General features: G+C 33.1%; 1 protein-coding gene across 1 annotated transcript; it reads right to left on the bottom strand.

The window, feature by feature from the left end:
* Positions 1–233: 233 nt before the first annotated feature.
* LOC149150220 (protein DMR6-LIKE OXYGENASE 1-like) lies at positions 234–1,694 on the bottom strand. Its single transcript, XM_089442737.1, has 4 exons — positions 1,458–1,694; positions 1,014–1,261; positions 578–898; positions 234–456 (listed from the first exon to the last, which is right to left on the bottom strand). The coding sequence occupies exons 1-4, from the start codon at positions 1,692–1,694 to the stop codon at positions 234–236; spliced, it is 1,029 nt and encodes a 342-aa protein (XP_089298863.1).
* Between the last annotated feature and the right edge of the window lie 13,589 nt (positions 1,695–15,283).

The raw sequence follows: 15,283 nt of genomic DNA, 5'->3' as shown, positions 1-15,283 counted from the left end.
GAAACAACTTAACATTACTCAAAAAAGTGCACACATATATACAATAAGTTTATAAAGCTTATTTAAGTGCATACCTATATATAAGAGAGATAAATCGATGAGGATGACCGTTTAGTTTACGTTCTTTGAAATAACACCTTCATGGTGGGACGCATATGCTAAATGCAAAGGCAAATTCAAATTCTATTGAAACCCTTCATGGCTCTACTATATCTAGCAACAGAAGTAATTGTTCATTCGATCTTGAAACGATCCAGCACACTATTTCCCTTCAATCCTTGGCTCCAGAAAGCTCCCGCGAACTCTTCAAACTTATATTCTCTGTACACAGGTCGCTGCTGTTCATCCACCATGCTCGTTGTAGGAGCAATAAAAGCATCCTCTCCAGGATTACAAAAAGTGGGAATTGATATGCGCGAACTGTCCATATTTGTTACTGCTCGATGCTCCACGCTCCTAAATCTCATTGCTCACGACCTAATACATTCAGATCACACACAAAACAAATTGAATGAATACTATCATGTTGTTGCATAGAGAGAAAACTAACTATATAGATCTGCTCATTCTTTCTAACCTGCAGCTGATCTCCAAAAAGAACACTAACGCGTTTGCTATGGGTGCTACAGCAACCCACTTTCCATTTTTGAATATCTGCAGGCCATCAACATCGCTTTGCGTGACCACAGCGATGGCACTTCGATCTGATTGGTTTGGTACACCAAAAGTGAGATCTGGGTTTGGGCATGGGGGATAATAATTTATATTCCCCACTTGGGTATGATTGCCAAGAATATTATTCAAGTAATTGGAATCTAGCCCTAGAGCTTCTGAAATTGCAGCCAGCAGCTTTAATATCAGCGTTCTCACCTCACCAGCGTACCTGCTCGCAATATCTCTGTAACAGAAGCTCAAGTCAAACCAGTTACACTTTTGCATAGTGGGTTAAGATGAATCATTTCTAGTGCTCTATGTGTTAGATATTTTGTTATAGACGAAATTTTGTTGTTTACCTGTAGGCTGCAGGTTTTTCAGGCCAAGAGCCGATGACTTCTTCCAGAGGATGACAAGGCTGCGTGAGATAATCCACCCAGTTCAGAACTTTGTCTTTGCTGAGATTGAAGCTTGTAAAAAGCCGGACTGGCTGCTTTACGTCCTCTGAGTAGAGGCATGCTCGGTCTTCCACTGGCATTTCGTAAAACTCTTTGGCTATCCCCATCATGCTTTTCATGACGTTCTCTGGAACGCCATGGTTCACTATCTGATATCAACAAAAAAAAATATATATATAATATAGTCACTCAAATATGAAACTTAACGCAGTCACTATATTAATACCAGCATGCCAACATAAATCTATAGACTGAATAGTCTGCAAGTATGAAAAAAAATCAACCATATAGTATAAAACAATGACAGGAGGGAGAATTGTTGGGTAGGGATTGAGGTGTGTGTACCTGGAAGAAACCATCCTCTTCACATGCACGTCGGATTTGATGGACTACTGTTGTTCTGTTAGGGCCGTCCAGATCTTTTAGGTCTATCACAGGAATGCTCTCAGAGTAAGAGACGTCACACATCTGTGGGCGCTCATGGGGAGGCACGATATATCTGTCCTGCACCTTGAGGTTGTTAATTCCATTGGACATGAGCTTTTCAATAGCACTACTGAGCTGTTGGGTCTGCACATCCATTGTAGGAGACATCTTCTTCTAATGCTAATATGTCGATGTGTGTTATTGATATTGAATTTGGGAATTTATAGAGTTTAGATAGAGTGGGCAGTGGATTGACGTTACCCGTTTGAGGATTGAGATTTGTCCAAAACGTAAGCGGCTTATGAAATTCTCATTAAATACTATGTCGTTGGATTTTTAAAGAGGTTGTCTCACATCAATAAGTTTTTAAGAGATTTTGAGTTTGGCTAGGGAGATTCATCCAAAAGCCTAGTGGCGTATGAAATTCTCATTAAATATTATGAAATTGGTTTTAACATAGGTCGTTTAACATCAATGGCTTTTAAGAGACCACTGTGGGGAAACATATTTCTTCAAGGCAACATCATTAAATACTATGTGGTTGGATTTTTAAAGAGGTCGTCTCACATCAATAATTTTTTAAGAGAATTTGAGTTTGGCTAGGGAGATTCGTTTAAAAGCCTAGCGGCGTATGAAATTCTCATTAAATATTATGAAATTGGTTTTTAACATAGGTCGTTTAACATCAATAGCTTTTAAGAGACCACTGCGGGAAAAAATATTTCTTCAAGGCAACATCTGTCTGTATCATGTATTGTTAAACTCGCAACATCTACCTGTATTACATATTGTTTTATGAGGTCAAATGTACAGAAGTGGTGAAACTCTATCATTGCTAACGGGCTCCATCACCATTTTAAATTGTAGCGAGGAAATCATGTCATTTTTTAATTTATCCTTTATAATTTAGTGAAAATTTAATTAAAATAAGTATTGATTATTATTATATTGTTTATATTTTAAATTGTAATGAAACCATAACATTACTTACGGCTTCCATCACCATTTGTGATTTTTTTAATGCAATATTTTTGTAATTATTTATTCATTATATAAATTATAATGAAATTATAATAATATTTATATTCAGTGTTTGGAGTATGTTTTAAAATTATTTCTGTTTCATTAAGAGTTAGTTTTAATTAGATATAAAAAAATGGTTTAAGGGTCTACAATCCAAAGAAGGTAAAAGCTTATCTCCTTACATATTAGCAGCAAAAAATAACTAGCAATTGCACCAAATGTTGCAAAGGAACGCCGTAAGGCAATAACCTATGGAGAAAGAGCATAGATGAAGAGAGATGTGATATATTACAATTCCACTGAGAGAAATAACATGGTGTTAAAAGTAAAGTGAACTCTTCTTTCACTATCCTATTGATTTGGGTTGTAATATGTCAATTGAGGGAATGCTTAATGCAATAACATATGGAGAATGAGCATAGATGAAGAGATATGTGATATGTTACAATTCGAGTGAGAGAAATAACATAGTGTTAAAAGTAAAGTGAACTCCTCTTTCACTATCCTATTGATTTGGGTTGTAATATGTCAATTGAGGGAATGCTTAGAAATTTCAACATTGTACTTGCAGCTTTAGTTTTGTTTTATGCCCTTTTAGGAAATTGACTAGCCTGAAAATTTGGAAATGGATTGTTGGTGAATGTAGGTATGGATCCTTGATTGAATGCGATGGTTTTCTTGTGTTGATGTTTATTTTAAGATGTAATGTGGAATCAGATCCATAGAAGGGTCTATGAATTCCACTGAGTTTTTAACATTAACAATATAAAATTCAACCAAAGTGGCATATTTCAAAAGGGATGAAGCTAGAAGCAAGTCCCAGACGATTTTGACATAATAGAAACCCCTCTGATGCAGCACATAAGCCAAATACAACTCATGTTCTCCACCACAACCCCTATCATGTAAGCCAAAATAGCTCATGTTATACACCACAACTTATAAGTCAAATACAACTCATGTTCTCTACCACAACCCTTAACATGTAAGCCAAAATTTATACACCGCAACTTCCTATCTCGGGTAATGTTTCTCAAAGAAATTTCTCATATAATCAAACAAAAAATGGTCTAAAAACTTCAATCCTCACATCCAATTCAATTCATGTATAATTATATAGAAATCTTGAGCTAGCTAGTCTCCCTTAAAATTGCAGGTCTCCCTTAAAATTGCAAAGTAAAGTAACAAGAATTGTAGACGTAATTCAATAAAACAAGGCAAAGCTCTAGTTAGCAACCATAAATACTCTAAACAACCTCCTATATGTTGTAGATTCACATTACAAGAAGAAAGGAAGGATAATAAACTCCCTTGTTCACATACAGGCAACATATTCCGTAGCGTAGTTGTGCGTATAATAAAGGTGAATGATCAAATTCCACACATTTTGCAACAACAATATATTATAATCATTACCACAAGCTTTGGACCAAACAATTCATCCAAACCATGCAAAATGAAGGTCCTAGACAAATTAGTGAAGTCTTTGAGCCCAATAAACCTCAGAAATTTAATTTCCTCTTATTGACACAGCTATGCATCTTTTGTCTCCTAAATACTCATTGCTTTAGTCTTGTGTCAGTTTCAAAGCATCCACAACAATTTCATTATTGTTGTTTTCATGTTTTACTACTTCCCTAGAACTATAGACTCTCCTTGAATTCTTTGGACATACAAAATTTGAAGACATGTTTCTTGCAGCCCATGCTCGACTTTTCTACAGAGGAGGAAATGAAGAAACACCCCCAAAATAATTTTCTTGAATTGTTAGCCCCTCCACATCACCGTCATGATTTCCATCTATTACTCTATGAATCTTTTGTTGCTTCTTCCATGCTGAACATGCTTGTAAAAGAGAATAGTAATTATGACCAGGAGATATAATGAACATCATGACACTCATAATTGAACTCAAATCTTCATCCTAGAGTAAGGAGATGCATTTTCTCTTTTATGCGAGCTTGATTCTTTACAGTCTTGTCCAACTTAAGATTATAGTTAAGGGGTGCTCAAGGACAATCTTGAACATCAAAGGTTTCTCCTTTTGCAAGAGACTCCCATGATTTAGCTGATATGCACCCTAATACCCCATCAAATTCACAATCTTCTTGGTCTTTCAAGTCTGCCTCCTTGGTCGGAGACCAGGACAAAATTTTCTCAATGCAATCTGCTTCATTGGCTAGAACAAGGGATACATGTGCTTGTTCTTTTTCTGGCTCTTTGAATGCCATTTTTTTTTCAGTGTTAGTTGGGGTTCAATATCATCATCATCACCTAGAATAAGAATATCCCAAAGTGGCCATAAATTTCATTTCTTATAAGGAGATTTTCTTCTAAATCCACCACCAACATAAGAAAAAAGCCCTCTGCGAAACTCTGCAATAGACTTCAAATGTCTACAAAGAACTTCCAAAAGGAAACCCAACCACCAAGGGTTTTAGGTCAACCAATTGCTTTCAATGTTGCCAAGCACTATTGAATTTCTGCAAAACCTAGAAGCTTTAGAAGGTGGTTGAAAAATAATCGCAACTATTTCATTAAATGAATTTGATGGTCATTTCTGGAGTAGAAAAGAAAAATAATTCCATCTATTTCATAAATGAATTTGATGGTCATTTTTGGAGTAGAAAAGAAAACCCATAGAAGATGATGGAAATAATTCCATCTATTTCATTAAATGAATTCAATCTATTTCATTAAATGAATTCAATCACATCATTTCAGGAGTACAAAAAGAATCCAATGAAAGAATCCAACACTGATTAGGCTTACCATTTTTCAGTAAATTAAAAATGGTGAAAATTGTATTTGGTATGGGCATCAAATGGAAAATTAAATGCTCAAGAATCCAATGAAAGAATCCAACACTGATTAGGCTTACCATTTTTCAGTAAATTAAAAATGGTGAAAATTGTATTTGGTATGGGCATCAAATGGAAAATTAAATGCTCAACGAGAGTTTGTATTCAAAATAAAAATGTTGAAAAACTACAAAATGAAAAATAATTGTAGTTTAGGTAATTAGCTCACGGAGAGTTTGTATTCAGAATAAAAATGTTGAAAAACTACAAAATGAAAAACTGGTATTTTTCTTAAGCTTGAAAATACTATAATTCTATTTAATTTATATTAATCCTATTTAATTCTTTAATTCAATGACGAAGACATTTTTGAATAATGTGATAGAATTGAGAAGGTGAAAGAGAGGTAATAAATAATGTGATAGAATTGAGAAGGTGAAAAACAGATAATAATAATATTTTTTTATTAATTTTATAATGTTTGAAATAATTAAAAAGAATATAATATACATTTGAGTATATTTTTATGCCATAAAATCGGGAGGGTAGGAAAGAGTGACATAGCAAATGGAAGTAAAATTTTATCATACTTTTCATCCCCTTAGTGTACCACCTCTTTCATTGTCTTCATCTTTAATAACCATTACATTTATACAACTACACTAATTAATAAATATAACTGTTATAATCAATAAAAATATTAATTTTTAAATACAAAAAATAAATTTACTTTTATATAAAATTCATATTTAAATTTAAATTTTCAACTCAAAAAAATCATATTTAAATTTTTACATATTCAACAATTTAAAAAGAAAGTTTTAAATTTTCCATTAAATTTTACATATTTAAAAATTTATAATTACAATATTTTTTTAAAACTTAATTAAATTTTAAATAATTAAAAAATATTATATAAAAAAAATGACGATTTAGATACTTAAAATAACCAGTACTCAATACGAAGCTTGTTAGTCATCTTAAAAATCATGTTACCAACCAAAAAACATTATTAATAAAAACATATTCAAATTTTCAATATAAAAACCATAATTTAAGATTGTTGATTTGAACCATTTAAAAACATTGAACATGCGGCAAGATTCCAACTAAAAATGTTGACAAAAATGGCAAAATGAAAATATTTTGTTTCAGTGACCAAGTCTGCGTTTCAAGAAACACGAAATTGTTGACAGGTTCATTGAGAGACGCAACTAGATCCAATCAAGACACGATCATATGTGGCAATCGCTCGAGGGGAACATCACCCACCTTCTACAAGGAGGTGTCTCACTACAATGCGTCTGGTTGCAGAACAACCTCTTCACAACCTTCATACTAAATAACATCTCTAAGTTCTGCACATTGGATTACTAATCTCCTTCTTGCAGACAATAATCTCTACGGCGCGATTCTTCCTAAAATAAGAGTGTTGAGAAAACTTGGAAAGCTGGATATGAGCCTAAATAATCTCATTGAAACGCTTCCTCTAGAAATAGGAAATTTAATTAATTTGGAGGTTTGAAATCTCAGTGGAAAGTCGTTCAAAGGAAGCATATCAGCTATTGTTGGTCACCTTCTGACGGTTGCGAAATTAAATTGGTCACCTTCTGACGATTGTGAAATTAAATTTGAGTGTAAACGCACTCACAAGAAGCATAATTGCAGACAATTCAGTGAACTATACCTGGCCAGAAATAAACTCAGCATGACCATTTCTTTGGAGTGGTGAAAGCTTGACAGAAAAGCTCATAATATATGGGTTAGATCTAAGCTGGAACATCTATCTCTCCGGTCAGATTTCAGTATTGCTTGAGGTTACTTGAATCAAACAAACTCTTCGATCAGATTCCTTAGTAATTTTAATTTTTCTTTCAGCCTATTTACCAGAGGCCATTTCTTCTTCGGGGGAATTCAGAAGAAAAGAAAACAAAGAGATATATAGTATATATAGATATATACCTAAGGGCATTCACAAGAAAAGACAACAAAGAGATATATACATATATATCCCTGAAGAGTAGAGACATGAATGACGCTCGTTCTTTAGTTACTGTAATTTACAACAGATTCGTTGCTTTGCTGCCATTATATCATCATTGGGAAAGACAAATCCATAACACCACTGCGCAAGATGAATCCATAACCAGTTATAACCGCTGGGCAAGATGACCGCTGCACAAGATGAATCCATAACCAGTTATAACCGTTGGGCAAGATGAATCCAGAGGCAGTTACAACCGTCGGCGGTCTTCACAAGTTTCTAGCCGGTCACAATCGCCAGATGTGGGTGTATTTCAAATCAACGGAAGAGTGTAATTCAATCGTCTAACAAGACATCGAATGGTGCACAGTGAGGACAGGTGGGCAGCTGGGGAGTTTCTCCGAGAGGGGAATGCCTTACGGCGTAATAATTTTAGGTGACTTAGTTTTCTTTAAACAACAATGATGAATCATTAACTCATAGTAATAAATAATGACTATCCCCACTACTAGTTAAATGACTACTTTATGATATATTTTCCCATCGTTCAAAAAAACAATGCTCATTGTTCTCCATCACCATTTTAATCTTTAATTTTTATTTATTTTTAAATAATTTAAAAAATACCTTTAATTAAAATAACTATTAATTTTTAATAATTATTTAAGATATTCTTAATTGTAATGGGGTGTTAAATCTAACTAGGTAGATTATGTTCGGAGGGTTTTGGTTTTCACAAGTGATTAAAGTTTGAAACTTTGTTGTTGTGCATAAGTGGGGTACAATTCTTAGATGCTTTTAATGGCTTAGATATCCATATTTCTAGAAAATCACAAACACTCATGTGAATCATAAACTCGGCCATACTAGCCTAGTTGATTCCAACCACTACCACTATGCCTCTAGGTGCCTACATAATACTTTATATCACAACTCATCAATTGTGCTTCCCCTAGAGGCTAATTCCCACATCACCATATTTTTGTTGACTTAAAAGAAAGAAAATTGGTACTATGACAATTTAATATTTTGAAAATTATAATAAATGTGAATATAAGATAGACAATTTAAGTGAGTGCTTTTCATTTTGGATCTTCTTAGAATCACATATTTGATTTTTTATACATGACGTTTTTGAAATTGACCACACTCGATTTCAATATAAAACTAACCGGATTTCCCCTAGAGGCTAATTCCCACGTCACCATAGTTTTGTTGACATAAAAGATCAAAAAAATTGGTAGTGTGACAATTTAATATTTTGAAAATTATAATAAATATGAATATAAGATAGACAATTTAAGAGAGTGCTTTTTATTTTGAATTTTCTTAGAATCATACATTTATACATGACCTTTTTTAAATTTCACACCCTATTTCAATATAAAACTCATGAGAATTAATTATTATTTTGGCATTGTGATTTTTTTTTTAACACTAATAAAAAAACGTAAAGACAATACCATATTTTACTTAAAAATGTTCATTTTAATATATCTTTTATTTAATATTATTTAAATATTATTATATATTTTTATTAATATAAAAATATATCTCTATCTACCGTACTTGTTTAAATATCAATCATTTATTATTTATTATTTATATATATATATATATAATTTTAATATAACATTTAATTTTAAAATAAAAAAAAAATATTAATAAAATAAAAAAATTTCTTTAAAATATTTTAAAGGAAAAAAATTATTATCTTTAAGATATTAAGAGAATTGGAAAAACTAATCCAAATCTTTCTAAATTTGTAACTAATTTTTTTTTAATCTATATATACATTAATAAATATAAAAATAAAATTTTAAAATAAATTAACTAATTTCAATTTAATATATTTTTTAATAAAAGTTTTAAATAAATTAAATAAGTTGTATTTTACTTGTTATATATTTTATAGTTTTATTTGACATATTTTCCAATCAAGTTTACTTAAAATCTAGCAATAATTTGTTGGAATTACAAGTTTGAGTTGTGAGCTCTCAAGAAGCAAAATGCCTTATAGGTTTTTCAAGGTACTAATTCCATATATGCAATCAAAAATACATTTTAAACAATAAAAGGTCATGATTTGACCAAAAATGATTTCCTCAGTTTTTAATCAAAAACTTCAAAACATATAATAGTTAGACAACGCCATTAAATAATCCAATTTGATATTACTTTTAATAAATATTAATAACCACTATAATAATGAATATATAAAAATGATACAATGATTCACATATTGACATGCAATGTCTACATCATCTTTTAAATGGACAATCTCCACGTAAAGTAGTCAAGAGTTAGAGGTTGGAAGGCATTGTTGGACATATCAGTGTTTTACTTTGCACTTTGGATTACATAATAGTCATGCATTCTAAGAGATCACGAATAAGGTTGCATATTTCCTAGAAAATATGGGATTCAAATCTCGAGAGCTAATATTGGGTGATAGTTGGCCTCTTTATGTTCTGGTAGATGTAATTGAGCCACTCTAGGATTTGTTGGGGAATGGTAGGCTGGTCCTCGATGGGGGTTCTAATGTAGGAGGAATTAGAGCTTCTTGGGGAAGATTTACCTTATTAATAGGTGTCTCAGCCTAGCTATGACATGGCAGAAGGTAGCCGACGGGTGTGGTAATTCCAACTAGATGTGTCATCATTTTAAATTCATAGTTATGGCAATGGAGTGGCGAATGTATGTGAAGCGTGGGAGTAGAGGTGAGGATTTTTCCTTGACACCCTTCATCTAGTTCCCTATGGGGTCACAAAATTTTGTTTCTTATTTGTAGGAAGAATATATTGGGCTTTTATCTCAACTTGCATCTATAATTTTCATTCCTTTTATTCTAAAAAGTTTGATAGTGGTTGTAGAGGTATCAGATCTCCCTTTGCAGACATTGAATTCTATTACCGACAACTTGTTTGTCTTGCTATGTTTACATGACATTGGGAGGGTGATTTCTCTGTCAACAGAGGTATGTAATATTAAAGGGGTTTCATTTGATTGCATATGTTTTACGTATGAACAATACTTTGAGTCTATAAATTTGGGTTTCAGTAAGCCAACTCAAGTGAAATTCTATTTAATTATTCTCAGTTCCTCTTTGTTGGTGATAATGAGTGCTTTGGGTGTTGGAATTTCTCCTCCTTTGTTTGGGTACATGGATCTTTCATTGTTTGTTATAGTTTTGGGGAATATGGTGTTTTATGTCTCTGCACTGTGGTGAATTTATCAATTTAGTGGAATTTGGTCCTCTTGTGTGGAAATTGGGGGATGATTTGGTAGTCTTTAGGTTAGGGATTCAAGGCTCCACGCCTAGTTCTTTTTCCTGTTTCTTAGGTAGAGGTTTTCTTAGTGGTTGTTCCCATTGTTACCTTGCCATTGTACTCATGCCTCCTCACTAGATAATGATAAGTAAGAGGGGTGGCGTAGGTAATGTCAGGTACAAATGAGTTTTTCCTCTTGCCTATGGCTTAGCTGCAACTTTATTTGATGTTGTTCCTCTAGAGGTGAGGAAATAAGTCTTATTATTGGAGTCCAAAGAAGGAGGGGATCGACCATATCACTTAGATTCAAATGTGGTAGGGGAAGCTATGGTATGGGTTCATGATACTAGCACATTAAGGAAAAGGTACCTTCATTTTCTAAACCCTTTGGCTTTACACCAACAAATGGATACACTATTGCGATTGATTTTCAAATATAAGCAAGTAGAGAACTATAATGTATTCTCTTTATTGGAGGACATAAAACGATGCTCTAGAACCAAAGGATCTATTTAGATAATGTGGATTCTCGATTGGTGTGGATGGAAATATTTCTAGTGCCAGATTAAGCCTTCCATTATCTCACTGATCCGTTGGTTGACAATGCTCAATATCTAACTATAATTTCCTCTGATCATGATTAGCGATAGTTGGTCTTAAGTTTTTTGTTACTATTTTGGCAAGGATGTTCTAGGTATGGTCTCCTCATGGCGTTCTCTCCATATTTTGGCTCTTAAGCTTAGTGCACTAGATTATGCTATTTGTATATACAAACTGCACTATTATGGAGAAACGTGTCTAGTTTCTATTTTCAATTAGATGATTACACAACATTGTAGATGGTTTTCTTGTTTATCCAAAAATGGGATTGTTAGGTTTGAGGTAGTATTTTGGCCTCTCAGGGTCTTCTGCAGCTCCAGTGTGAGAATTGATTTTAGTGTCATGTATGTATGTGATTCCCAATTGTTGTTGCAATGATGGTTGCTTTTCTAGCCCAAAATTATTTCATGCATTTATGTCGCTACAACACTTCGCTCTATAATTGTGGTTTTCTTTGTGGTATTTATCTTGGGATGGTTTTAAATTTAGCCCTGAGTGGATATTGTTATGGTTGGGTTTTAGTGAGTGATGTTTTGTTTTCAAATGGTATATATGGACTAATTAACTCACTAATGGTTGGCGTGAGTTTGATTTTCCTTCTCTACATGATACAACTCCTGTGTGATAAAGCTCATGGCCTTGAAGTTTTTCCAAAAAATGTACATTGCATGTGCCTTTCTGTTATATTTCTATGTGCCGAATGATCAAGTATTGTATGCGAAGAACATTGGAAGCTATGGTGTAATGGAGATGCCTATGATTATTATATATGAGTGACCTGGTTAGAACTATCCTGTTTTCATTTTGGTATTGTATTAGATGGTTGGAAAATGACTTATTGTATCTTTCTACCTCAAGGAACATTTTATTGCTTTGTCTCTTTATTTGCTGCTATCAAGATTGTATTGTTCTGTTGGTTAAGTTTGGAAGATCTAAATCTATATATAACAACAATGTAACTTATTTTTGCTAATGAATATAAAGTGTTGCAATGTCACATACCTCCTTGATCCAATATCAACAACCACCTACAATGCTCCTTTCACTACATCTAACTTTGATAAAGATATATATACAGTAGTTGTCACATGCATAAGTATTCAAACCTTTTACACACAAGGATATCACATGCAATTATACTCATATGCTTAAATATTCAACAACATAAAGAGTAAGGAGCCAACATATAGAACATCCTATGCAATTGAAGCAAACCAGATTAGTGGAAAGAATGTCACTTGGAAAATCGAGCATTGCCACCCAACCTAGAACTGATTTCCTCCAGTTCACCCCCGAGTTGAGAGTTATTGCCATGGATCAACTGCCTCTTGTTGATCTCTTCAATGGGTATTTAATGCCCTCTTTCATGATATGGTTTCCTTTAGCGACGTCTCGCTTTTGGGTGGATATTTTTATCCATTTTCCTAGGCTTTTCCCAGAAAATCGCGTCTTTCTCTCCCGCAAAAATTTTCCCATAAAATCTTTCCTCTCTCCTAAAGGATTTTATGTTTTTTTCTCAAACTTAGCATCTTTCTCCAGCTAAGAAACTTAATGGATATTTATCTCCCATTCCATTAAGCTTATCTAGAATTTGATCTAGAAGTCTTATCATGAAAGTATTATCCATTCCCATTTACCAATGGGATTTCATTTGGCAAGAATCTCATCTCTTGATGTCTCATTTTCTAAGCATTTTACATTATCTTTATTTATTTTACAATAAAGTATTTACTTTCATTATTAAACCTCAGACCTAACTTTTCTATTACAACTCTGTCATAGCTTAGGTCTAACATGATAATAAAAGAGTGTTACATACAATGGAGGGGTGTTATATACTCGCCCCCTTAAATTTCCACCATCCTCGGTGTATTATTACATATTACAATTTATTTCCTCGTTCACAGGTAGCTGTTTTTGAATTTACAGGTTCCCATGGCCTTGCCACCTGAATCAGATCTTCCGATACATAGGTTACAAAGGAGTTCTACCAGCAAATCTCCTTCCATTGCTACTTGTAACATTTGTTTCAATCAATTTTGTGAGAGACTTCAGATGCAAAAACTCAATTTTGTTTACCACAATTAATGTCATAACTTGATATAATAGTACTATTATTTGAGTAACTATGGGTTAATGTTGCCTGCCATTTAACTATGATTCCTCATTTTCATTATATTTAAATAATAGGAATAAATGCATGTTCTTCCAATGCATTTGTGTTCTTTCTGAACACTTGCTTCTTGTAGTCTCCCTGCATTAGTCACAACAAGTCAAACTAGCACATTTGACCAATCCACATGTATAAAAATATCACATTAGGTTAGCTCAAAACATAACCATCAAAATCATAAATCTCATGTAACCATCATAACCCAATCATAGATCACATGTAATCATCATAGACTAGTATCATAATCACATGAATACTAGAACTGAAATAAAATACGGATACTCATCTTTTAATCAGCTTCCACTTATGTCTTTATTCTGCACACACTCTGGATCGGTTGCCACACCAGACAACCACCCAGTGCCTTCTCCTCAACCATGTGCACATACACATAGTGTGCATCACACACATACAACTATACATGTCAACCAACATCATGCAATACCTGCATCCACACTAGTACCATATGTACCACATGTACACAATACCACCTGTACAATGTGTACACCATACCAAATGTCCATAGCATCACATGCACGACATGTACCTTATCCACATGTTTTCAAACCATGTTAGTATAATTAACATAACATCAAGTTAACGCCAAAAATTCCTTTATTTATTCACACTACCTTTAGGCAAGTCCAATCAAACCATGCTTGGTTTGTCAATTAGGGAATAAGGAATTCATGGACCTGTTCAATTTCTGCAACCAAAGCATAAATGCATAATTTTATGTCAAAGTATTCAAGTGATTTTATTTAGCTAATCCTTTTCATGTATCTTGTGGTTGCAGGAAATTTTTAGCAAAATGATAACATAGAGGTAATCATGCATAATACAACTTTACAATACCAATAACTTTGAGTTTTGGGATTGAATCTGTCACTAGACAAGGTCTTAATAACAATGGAATATGACCTCTGCCCAATCATAAGGCAGGCTATTGACTATGATAGTTAGTCTAGTATGGACTACAATGTTATTAAAGCAATATTAACCTTGTCTTTAGCCAAGAAAATAATTGTTTACCACTCAAGAGAACTCCACACATAATCTATTTATGTCATATGATTTCCTGTTTGTTTGATCTTTTTAACACTACTTCCAACACCTTGTTGGCCATGAATAATTTAGTGTATATTCAAAACCAATGGAACAATCAGTATGCAAGTACATACACCTCCCATACATGAGTCATAAACGAAGGTTACCATGTTCTCACATTCCCCAATCTCTTAATTTCCAGGGTACTATGTGTACCAGGGTGTGAACTTAGGTTATTAACATACCTTAACACTAGATCATGACCTGGTAGAATATAATTCATTTCTTGGAAATCAATTATCAAATTATTTAAAATAAATATTTTATGCAATAATTGTTATGTTGTCATATTCAAAACTAGACAACACTATCAATGCAATATGACAGGTAGATTTCTCTAAGATTGCTTGATAGGAAATAGTGGTATGAAATATGCATCTCAGATTATACGATTGTCAATTGATTTGAATAGATTTCTAGATATCATTTTATCAAAACCAATTATATTTGTACACAACAATCTCGATTACTAGTACCACTTAGCCATCCAATATGGTTGAAGCATCCTATTGATTTAACAATGAGCTATTGCATGGTTTTTTATCCTCTCTCTTCATCACCTAGTACCTTTTATAGGTAACACCTTACATGATGTATGTATTATTTTACTATTGGAATAAGATCCTTAGATCATCATAAGATGTATTAATGTGAAACCTTTTGGTTCACAAAAAAATTGTTTATTAATTCGGACAAGTCACGTTCCAAATCTAGTGTACAATTCTTGTTAGTAATTAGGCTACTCTGAATTGCTCTATTTCTAAACAATGTAAACTTTGAAACGGGAA

Source organism: Pinus tabuliformis, chromosome 9, assembly GCF_031772625.1.
Source record: "Pinus tabuliformis cultivar Carrire ecotype Pingquan chromosome 9, CPIR1, whole genome shotgun sequence".
Taxonomy (NCBI): Eukaryota; Viridiplantae; Streptophyta; class Pinopsida; order Pinales; family Pinaceae; genus Pinus; species Pinus tabuliformis.
The sequence above is the reverse complement of the archived record's forward strand: the minus strand, read 5'-3'. Positions and strand labels throughout refer to the sequence as shown.

Coding starts and splice junctions, on each gene's coding strand:
- LOC149150220 (XM_089442737.1), bottom strand. CDS start 1,694: ATGGATGTGCAGACCCAACAGCTCAGTAGTGCTATTGAAAAGCTCATG. Junction 1,262..1,457: donor AAGAGGATGGTTTCTTCCAG/GTACACACACCT, acceptor TGTTGATATCAG/ATAGTGAACCATGGCGTTCC. Junction 899..1,013: donor GAAAAACCTGCAGCCTACAG/GTAAACAACAAA, acceptor CTTCTGTTACAG/AGATATTGCGAGCAGGTACG.